General features: G+C 42.5%; 2 protein-coding genes across 4 annotated transcripts in view; both read left to right on the forward strand.

The window, feature by feature from the left end:
* Positions 1 to 3,697, forward strand: part of LOC128402706 (outer mitochondrial transmembrane helix translocase-like) — a 44,996-nt gene extending 41,299 nt beyond the window's left edge. For all 3 annotated transcript variants that reach the window (XM_053367039.1, XM_053367038.1, XM_053367040.1), the window contains 2 exons: positions 248 to 423; positions 2,925 to 3,697. In XM_053367039.1, the coding sequence (XP_053223014.1) occupies positions 248 to 423; positions 2,925 to 3,051 (303 nt within the window). In that variant the 3' untranslated portion in view covers positions 3,052 to 3,697. The remainder of the gene's footprint in view (positions 1 to 247; positions 424 to 2,924) is intronic.
* A 1,314-nt stretch (positions 3,698 to 5,011) lies between these two features.
* Positions 5,012 to 5,446, forward strand: LOC128403160 (profilin-2-like). Its single transcript, XM_053367820.1, has one exon. It carries the CDS (start codon positions 5,012 to 5,014, stop codon positions 5,444 to 5,446), a length of 435 nt encoding a protein of 144 aa, XP_053223795.1.
* Positions 5,447 to 10,161: the final 4,715 nt, after the last annotated feature.

Below are 10,161 nucleotides of genomic sequence, written 5' to 3' on the forward strand. Positions count from 1 at the left end.
ATATGCTCTTGGAAAGTCCAAATATGCAAGCAGCTCAATTAATTCCTATTTACACATGTATGCAAACATGCCCCCCCCAAATCAGCAGCACAGCATAACACTAAATTTATTAAGATCTGCCAAGTCATAGATGTTTACCCAGACAGATTCAAGGCTGTGCAGCTGCCAGTACTACCACAGAGTTGCCTAGGGAGCATGTGTGACTCTCCATATTTAACCCAGAGGGGATCCTTTGCCCTTGAAACAGATGAGCAATGCTGTGAACTTGAAAGAGCTGGCTGAGAAAACAAAAGGTTACTCAGGAAGTGACTTGCGGGAATTGTGCCGGGATGCTGCCATGTATCGTGTGCGTGATTATGTCCGCAAGCAACAAATGCGGCAGATTGCTCGGATGCTCCATGATGCAGACAGTGGGGAAGAAAGGTACGAGCTTCACTCAACTCCCGTTCCTCTTTGCTTCTAACTTTTCATAGTTCTGGGTCTGTTTCTCAGCCTCATTTGCCTTGCTCCTTTTAACAGAGAATGCTCTGAATGAAAGATTGTTTTTTTTTGCCATGCATACATGCCTAGGTCTTGAGATCTTTATCGGATGCACTTCTCTGGGTTTTCCCACCTGAAAGAAGTCAGCTGAGTCATGACCAGAGTGAGCCCTTCCTTGCTGGCCTCCCACTTAGGGAATGCAGGCTTCAGAGAGGCTCACCTGGCATCTCGAAGGTGGTTTTCTTTGTGCCAGGTAAAGCCTTTGGCTGCATATACACCATGCATTTAAAGCTCCTTCTCCCCCCCCCCCCAATCTTGGGAACTCTGGTTTACCCATCACAGAGCTACCATTCCCAGTATCTTACCAAACTAGTTCCCAAGCTTAGGAGGAGAGGAGAGAGGAGCTTTAAATGCATGTTATGTATGTAGCCTTTGTTCTCCCAGATCCCTTAATTTTAATACATACATCTATCTGGAATATCAAAACCTTGCACATCTCGTTTTTATATTCATTTTAAATTGTTTTAGCTGCTGTGCTTATCCAAGTTTTAGTGTTTTATTGTCTACAGTTTTGAATTTTATCTGTATACTTACAAAAGAACTTAAATTATACAAATAGAATGAATTAATAACCAGAAGGTTCTGGGCTCAAATTATTTGGGCCATGGACTTTCAGAAGTATGAAAATATGGGTTAAACTCCAATTGTCCAAATGAAATCCATACATCTAAGCAAGTCTATCAGTGCAATGGAGGAGGGCTAAATTGCAGAAGACTGAAAAGGTGACCCCCCTTTTAAAATTTATTTATTGATACTTATTCAAAAATATACAAAAGTTCACACCCATTATGAAGTATATTTTTATAACACACTGAAATAAAACAACTACTTAATCTAATCTTTTAAAAGTCTCAAATGACAGGGTTATGGTCTGAAAATGTCTTTGGTAAGATGCTTACTTTATACACCTCTGTGGTCAACGTTTTAGACAACCAAGCCATGTCCAGTCTTGAATGTGATCTGTATCTTTCATGTGTGTAAATTCTTTAGCATCTCCATTCTTATATCTCCAAATATCTACAAGTTCTAACTTCTCAATCAATTTTTGAAAAGAATTGGGCTGTTTGCCTTGTGAACTTGTAATCTTTTCCTCTGAAATCCTATCCTGTGTAGGGGAGACAACTCCATGCCAATCTCCATAAGGCACCAGTTCTCATATGGATAATCCATCAGTTGATAAAAAGCTGGTTTCTTTTCATTTGTGACATACTTATGAAAAGGTGACTTTAAATTAACATACGGTAACTGTTTATAGAGCTCTTTTCAACATTACGTTTAGCAGTGCAGGAGCAGTTCCTATATAAAAGTTGCTTCCTGTGGAAATCTGAGGCCATGTAGGAGAAGCCTCTGCTGCAGTTCCTTCTCATGCTGCTGTTATTCCTCCGTAGATCTGGAGGAACCCAGGAGGTGTGTTAGGATCCTTACAACAAACGTGCACGTTGGGCAGTATTAGAAACGTAGAAAATGGTCTGAAATCCAGTCAGATTTTTTTATCCATCTAGCTCTGTTGTGTTTACAGGGCACAAATGACCGTGGCAGCAGCATTTCAGACAGGTGTCTTTTACAGCTAGGGACTGAACTGGGGATCTTTTGCAGGCAAAGCATAGGCACAACTGAGCTAGGGCTCTGCTCACTATTATCAAGCAGGGCAAGAGGAGCCATGCTTTAGCCCAGGGAGGGGGGAACTGTGCCCGTCCAGATGTTGTTGGATTCCAGTTCCCATCAGCCCCCACCAGCATGGGTAATAAGGATGATGGAGGCCAGCTTCAACAGGTTTCTTATTCCTCCTACAGCACCTCCATTAATAACCAGTCAATGTTAGAAGGGGCCCCAAGTTTAGTGGTGGAGTCCATTATTGCCATTGAGCTTGGAATGGTACTGCTGAAATGAGTCCAATGGTCATTTCAGCTCTGCCATTCTATAACATTTATTTCTATTCAGAAACAGTTTACAAAAAGCAAAACAGAACCAAGTCACAGCACATCAAGAAATAGTAGAGGTGCCATAGGTTAATGGTAAAGCACACATGCTTTGCCTGTGAGAAGTCCCAGGTTCCACACTTGGCACCTGCAGTTAAAAGGATCAGGAGACAGGAGATGACAACCATCTCTCTCTGCCTGGGACCTTGTGCCAGTCAGAGTAGACGATACTCAGCTAGACAAATATTCTGACCTGGTAGGAGGCAGCTTCCTATGTTCCTAAATCAAGGCAATTTGAAACCAAAAAGTGTAAAATAAAACTAATCTATAACCCACAGACTCAATAAACTTGGGAAAAACACTGAAGATACAATGGAAGATGATGGCAGGCATTTTAGGGAGCAAAGAACTGTGGGCAGAGACAAAAGAACCAACAGGCAGTTGACTTATTTATTTTGCATCCAGTGACTTGGAAGAGGAACGGTTGCGGCCACTGACCCAGCTTGACTTGTTGTTTGCCCTAGAGAAGATGGAGGAGTCCAAGGGTGCGTCGACTGCTGTGCCGACACTAGAAGAACTGGCTTTGGACTAAGCTGCTGGCCCATGTAGCTGAGAGCCTGGAGACCATCAACTTAGAATAGGGTGCCCAGAGGTTCGATTGACTGTTCACTGTATTTTTACTAGGCTGGAGGCAAAGGCTGTATATGTATATGTGTGAGATGACAGAGAGATAGTGGCAGAACACAAGCTCAGCACTTAGGAGGAAAGGTGAAAGGAAAGGGAATCTGGGCCAAGCACACCCACCTTGGGTGGAGTGGGACATAACAGGCACTTGGTAGGAATGGAGAAACTCATGTCAAAAGAAAGAAGTCAGCGCAGTTAACATTTGTGGGGGGAGGGGCGTGTCACAGCTTTTCTAGAGGTTGTAAGATGAGGGGAGCCGTGTAATACAAGTGAGAAAGGACAACCACCAGTAAAGCCCAATTTGGAGCTATTATTGTGTAAGTGAGTGGCAAGGTATGCTTATAAAGTAGACCTGCTCATAATACAAGAGGGCACTAAAACAAATGCCTAGACTAAGCAAGTATTTATTTCTGTTCCAAGTTTGCTGGCTGAGCCATCCTGAACATCTGTGCACATGGCTCTTTACAAAAGAAGTCTTTTTTTAGGTAGCTCATCTCCTCTACAGGTTCATACACAAAAGCATTTAAAACCTAGAAATACAGAACTGGAAATATTTCATTGCCTTTTTTTGTCTTGGCTGCTTCCTTCTCACACTGAAATCTGGTGCCTCATGAAGGGTTTGGAGTCTGGATTATTCCTGCTTTTTTACTTTAGATAATGCTTCAAGTGCTCATAGCTGACAAATTATGCACCACAGCATGTAAGCAGTTGGGGAAGACCACATCCCCTGCGCTTGCTGTACTTTGCCACTGCACTTAATACCTTTTACATATAGGCAGCTTACCATGGTTTGCAATCAATAATAATAATAATAATAATAATAATAATAATAATAATAATATGCTATTTATATCCTGCCCAAACTGGGCTCAGGGAGGCTAACATTAAAATATATATTAAAACATAAAATCCAGCAATCGACTGAAATACAGCTTAGAATCAGATTAAAATCAACGTAAATCAGAATAGGGAAAGCCACTTGTATCATTCTGCCAAGTGGTAAGAAAAATGTTAATTCGTTCCGGAGGTCCGTTCTTAAACTGAAACTGTTCTTAACCTGAAGCACCACTTTAACTAATGGGGCCTCCTGCTGCTGCCGCGCCGCTGGAGCACAATTTCTGTTCTCATCCTGAAGCAAAGTTCTTAACTCAAGGTACTATTTCTGAGCTAGCGAAGTCTGTAACCTGAAGCGTATGTAACCCGAGGTACCATTGTACAGGTTATTGAATGCAGATGTGCAGCAAAATGGTTGCCTCTAAGTGTTCACTGGCTACAAAATGCAATGGGATGTATAGAAAACAACTAATGACCCTAGAATATTTAATTTTATTAATTTAGAAGGATTTCTAAACCACTTAATATTTATAATATGTAAGCAGTAAAGCAAGACAGGCCAACCTGATTTGTCCAGGAGACACAAACATTATGACATCACAACCAGAAAGACTCTAACTGCTTCCAGAGTTCTAGAGCAAGGAGCAAAAAGGTTATGAAAAGGAGGTGTTTACTGCCAGCAGTGACTACTGATAGGTGGTATCAAAGAGACTGCTGCAGGAGACTCTTTGTGCCCCAAAACCTGATCGCAAGCTATCCTTGGCTGAGACACCAAAAGACACGTACATCAATGCTAGAAGGAAACACTCTCTGTAAGTAATCACCATCCTACTGCTTCAGCCTACAACACTCGTCTTCCCAGGCACATGCGATGGACAGAAAGGACACGTAACAGCTCCTGCTCATCTAATGACCAACATCCAACTAGAGATTCTAAAGAAGCAACCTACCCCTAAAAGGAGAGCTTGTCTTTCTCCTTCCTACTCAACTGGCTGCAGGGTACATCTTACCATAACAGACTCTTAAATCACAAAATGACTGTCTGGCAGAGGTATATCAACAGCATCATGAGAGATGGGATTTGCTGGGATGCAGCAGTTGTCTCTATAGCTCAACAGCAACTCCTAGGTGCTCACCAAAGTGGCATATTGACCAGAGTGACCAAGCCAGAGATCCAAGCTCTCCTTGGTAGGAGCAGAGACATCCTCCTCGCACAAGGGTTGACCCTTGGTGGGCTCAAGTGTCTGGTCATACGTGACAACCTCTATACTGATGCCCATCAATACACCATGGACCTCCGGACCAAGCTGTATGGGGACAATGGAGACAGCTGCAGCCATGCCATCACTGTAGTCCTGGTCAACCCTGTATGCCTAATACTCATTGGCCGGAAAGGGGTTCAGGGAGGAACGCTGAATATGAAGGCTCTTCAGACTGCACGGGATATCAAAGACAACTTGCATCATTAAATGTGTCCTATGGGTGATCAGCACATACCTCCTTTACCACTGCAACTTCCAAATGGTGACAGTTTCCTTTTTCTCTTGAGGCATTCTTGAAAGGAAAACGCCAACAACTTCTGGAAGAGAAGCCCCACAGAAGTGCTGGTGAAATTGTGGGGGTCTAGGTAGGCCAAAGCAGGCAATCACAAAGAATCTTGCACAGCTAGAGGCGGAACTAGAATCACAACACTAAACAGATCTATAAATTTAAAGCTGAAGACAGATAGCTTAGAATATTCTTCAACCTTTCATCCCAAGTTTTCAGTGGGAGAAAGGATTCTCACTGCAAAATGCCAAGCAGTAAAGCAGTGGAATTAACCACTGATTTTGTTATGCCCATTTAGGTTCTTTTAATTTGTTTAGGTGTTTTAACCTAGATGAGACCCAGTGTGCTCCAGGGAAGGCACAAATAAACCTCAGACAACCAATATTAGATTTCTCTATAATAGTGTATTATTGTTTAAAAAGTAAAGTCAAGACAGGGAATATGCACTCATACACACATCCATGCACACAGATCCATACGCACCACTCTTCACTGGACTGATCAGACCCAGTAAGAGCTTGGGTGATCGGACAACGGGATCCCATCTGCGTCTGGCACACAACTTTGGGGAGACGAAAATGAATAAAGGAAGCAGCCATTCGCATACAATCTTCCAAATGATAATTGAAAGCAAAGAGACGGATAGCTCAAGCAGAACCTGAAACAACGCATAAAAGAACTGGCACAGATCGTTTCAGAGAAGAATGCTCTTCAAAAGGAGCAGCAGGAGAAAGTAAGGATTCTCACTGAGATGCTGGTGATGTCAACTTCTGCATCATCGGAAGAGTTCAAGGTTTGACAGGGGAGTAGAGTGACCTGCGGACCAAGAACAATAAACCAGGAAGGAGGGGAATGTCTCCCAGGAAGCTTCTCCCCAAAAGCCAAACAGTTTAAAAGGTCTTTGCCTTGCCCAGCAGAGTTGAGAGTCTGTATCCTCAGAGTTTTCAGAATATGAAGATCAATGGATGACAGCCAGTGTTACAATTCCTGAAGAATAACAGATTCCAAGGTCTGAGGTTGGTTTGGAGGAAGTAATGTCAAAAGACTTGCAGATCAAGGAGCAAAAGAATAAAATTGAAGCACTGGAAAACAATGTTAGTGAGCTAAAAAAGATTTTGAATAACTCGGGGGCCGAAATGGAATAAATGAAGCAGGCTTTCAGTGATGCTGAGGCAGCAGCACTGGATTCCAAGGGATAATCTTCATTCCTCAGGGTGAACATATAGCACTAAAAGAAAAAGAAAAAATGCTCTTCCAGAGTTTTGCAGATTCTGTCATGCTTTGTGAAATCCTAGCAGATGAGAGGGATAATGCTCTCACAGGACAAAAAGCCTTAAAAGTAGAACTAGAAAACCTGCGACTAGAGAAAGAGCAGCTGATATGTGAGCCCAGAGAGCTGAAGGAGAACATATTCACTTATGAGTTTGTGGCTCTTGAAAGAGAGCAAGAGAGTTTGAAGCTGAAAAACCAAGAGCTGGAAAATGCCATGAGTGAATTGAGGAGAAATTCCCAGGATAAAGAAAGGATAAAACACGATGGCAACGGAGCTTAAAGTGCGAGCTTCAAGAATGAGGTGGTCCGCCTTGAGGCTGTGTTAGAGGAGAAGGAGAACTGCCTAGAAAGTGCACTTGCAGAGAAGCAAACTCTCGAGGCCAAACTTGATGAAGGTGCTGAATCGAACAAGGATGAAATTGAGGACCTCAAAACTTGGCTTGCTAAAGCAGACATGGCAAGAATGAAACAGTGCAAATATTTTGATCGAGAACTGGCTAATGCAAAAGCTCTTGCAGAGCACAGAGAGAAGGTGAGAAAACAAAAACTTCACAGAGTGCAACAAGAGGAGGTGACTGCGGACACAAAGTCTTTAGGTGTCCAGTCCACCGACAAAGCAGCAGAGACTACAAAGAAAACTATAAAGCACTGGCTTGCAGAAGACTCATACAAGGACGTTTCTGAATGCATGACACAATAATAAATTTCCAAGTCAGCATTATTGCTAATCAAATTGTGATCATGTTGCTCTTCCGGCGTGGGTGCCATCGCTGCTGCAGCTCCAAGAGGAAAAGTCCTCCTTGTCCTTGCTCGGCGTTACTCTGGAAGCAAAGCTGTTATTGTTAAGAATATTGATGATGGCACATCCTGGTGGCTGGCATTGATCGCTACCCACGCAAAGTGACAGCCAGCATGGGCAAGAGGAAGATTGCCAAGCGTTCCAAGTCCTTTGTGAAGGTCTACAGTTTGCACCAATAAATATTTTTAAGAACCACCACCCCCCCAAAAAAACCTCTGTTCATGTTTTTCATACTTATTTTTATGTGTAAAATAAAGACTTATTTTTAATGTGATTTTTAAAGAAGAAATAAATAGTAGACCTTGCACAAATAATACTAAAAAAACACCAATTATGTTATGCCCAATTAGCTTCTTTTAATTTGTTTAGATGTTTTAACCTAGATGAGACCCAGTGTGCTCCAGGGAAGGCACAAATAAACCTCAGACAACCAATACTGGATTTCTCTATAATAGTGTATTATTGATTAACAGCTAACAAGTCAACACAGAAAATATGCACTCATACACACATCAATGTCAAGAATGGAGGTTAAAACACCGAAACAAATTAAAAGAACCTAATTGGGCATGATAATTTTGCGACAGCAGGACTTCATCACTACCATAATATTGCCAATTTAGTAGTCTCTTTCTCCTTCCAGGGTATTTTTCACTTTGCCATTTGCAGGTCCCGCTGGATATCCAGAACTGTCACCACTTCAAATAAAGCTGAGCATCAGTGACATCAGGAATCAGATGAGAGGAGATAAAGCTTATGGTGAGGTGGAGGAGGCAATTCAGCACTCTCTATTTATGTCTAGAAAGAAAGCAAGTCATGGCATATCTGCCACGGATGATGCCCATCCAGGCTGAAGTGCAATGCAAACCGCCTCTTTCCTTCAAGGTACATGAAATGCTCTTGGACCAAAGTAATCAGTTGAAATCAAATTAGCCGCTAATAATAATAATAATTTATTATTTATACCCCGCCCATCTGGCTGGGTTTCCCCAGCCACTCTGGGCGGCTTCCAACAGAATATTAAAATACAATAGTCTATTAAACATTAAAAGCTTCCCTAAACAGGGCTGCCTTCCGATGAAGCAGTGTGGCTTTGAGGGCAGCAGTTAAACAGACACCACAAGCTCAGTTTAATTCATTAATAAAATATTTCTCAAAGGCATTCTCCTGGTCTCATAGCTGCAAAGAACAGAGGAACAGGTAAAGCGGAGACATACAAACACTTCACAAAATATATACAAGCTTTGAAGAAAGAGGGAAAGCTGTGGATTCCAAAGTGCTTGCTTACCTGTGCGTGGCATGAAGTACGCCAGTCTCCCACTATTCCGCTGCATTGGATGATCCCATGTTCTAGTATCAGGATGGAGAAAAACACTCTATCCACTTTTTCCACACGATACAAAAGCCACTTCCTCATTTTTATTTATAGATACACAGCCACCAGATGGAGCTCAACAATTGTGCCATGGCACCACGGCAATGAGTTTTCCTTAAGAAATCCCATAAGACTGTCCTTACCTAAGAGCAGTGCTTGAGCAGGGGTCCAGCTGAATTAACATTTAGCTTTTTTCCAGCAGATTTTTATAACTTCCACATCTTGAATTTAAAAATAAAAATTTAGAAGATGACAGGTTTTAATTCCTGCTCTATAAAACCATTACAGCAGGAATGGGGGATCTGTGGCCCTTCTGGTGGTGGCAGACTGCAGATCCCATAATCCCTGACCACTAGGCCATGGGAGTGGGAGTCCAACAGTATCTGGAGGACCAGAGGTTCCTCATCCCTGCCCTAAAACCTTCTTGTCCTGCATTTCCCAGACACGATAAACAGCACATGATTTACAGCTTCATCATCCCTGCAGACTAAGAGTATGGTAGAGGGCGAAAGCAGGACCCTCCAGAGCCCAAATCAAACTCTTAACAGGCAAACTTTCCCCTCAAAAAATATCATTAGGGGTGATTACTCATTTTATCTTGGCACCATCTCCTGTACTGCTCTCCCTCATCAAAGGCTAATTGAATATGTTATATAAGCAAGATGCACAGCTGGTGGGACAAAATACACCCAACTCACTATCAGCATCACATGCACCATACATTCATCAAGGACAGCAACACTGCAGGCGATGGAAAACCAAAAACTGGGCGAGGGACGGTGTGCCCCTTCATGCCATTTTCTGGCCTCTCTAAAGAAACCTATTGCTGCTTTTCGCATACATGAAGTAGCATGATAGGCACGTCAAATCACAAGCCCTGGCAACTAGATACCTTTTTTAAAAATGCACAGACATTTTGTAGCTGTTCAAAAAAAAAAGGGGGAAACTATATGAACAATTTCAGAGAGGACTGGCTTCATCCTGAGAATCCATAGAACCATTTGGAATGGGAGCACCCTTCCTCTTCATCTGGAGGTAATGGCTGAACAGCCAAATCTCTGCTCAAAAGCCTCTCCCACATGACAAATCCCCTACTAGGACTCTGGTGCCTGGGATTGTGACACAGTCTTGTCTGCTATATGTTGCTTGTAAATTAGACCTGTGGAGAAGGGTAGGCCACTGGAGCATCT

This window comes from Podarcis raffonei, chromosome 15, assembly GCF_027172205.1.
Source record: "Podarcis raffonei isolate rPodRaf1 chromosome 15, rPodRaf1.pri, whole genome shotgun sequence".
In the NCBI taxonomy this organism is placed as follows: Eukaryota; Metazoa; Chordata; class Lepidosauria; order Squamata; family Lacertidae; genus Podarcis; species Podarcis raffonei.

What these genes read in the sequence shown, in the direction of transcription:
- LOC128403160 (XM_053367820.1), top strand. Translation starts at nt 5,012, where the DNA reads ATGACTGTCTGGCAGAGGTATATCAACAGCATCATGAGAGATGGGATT.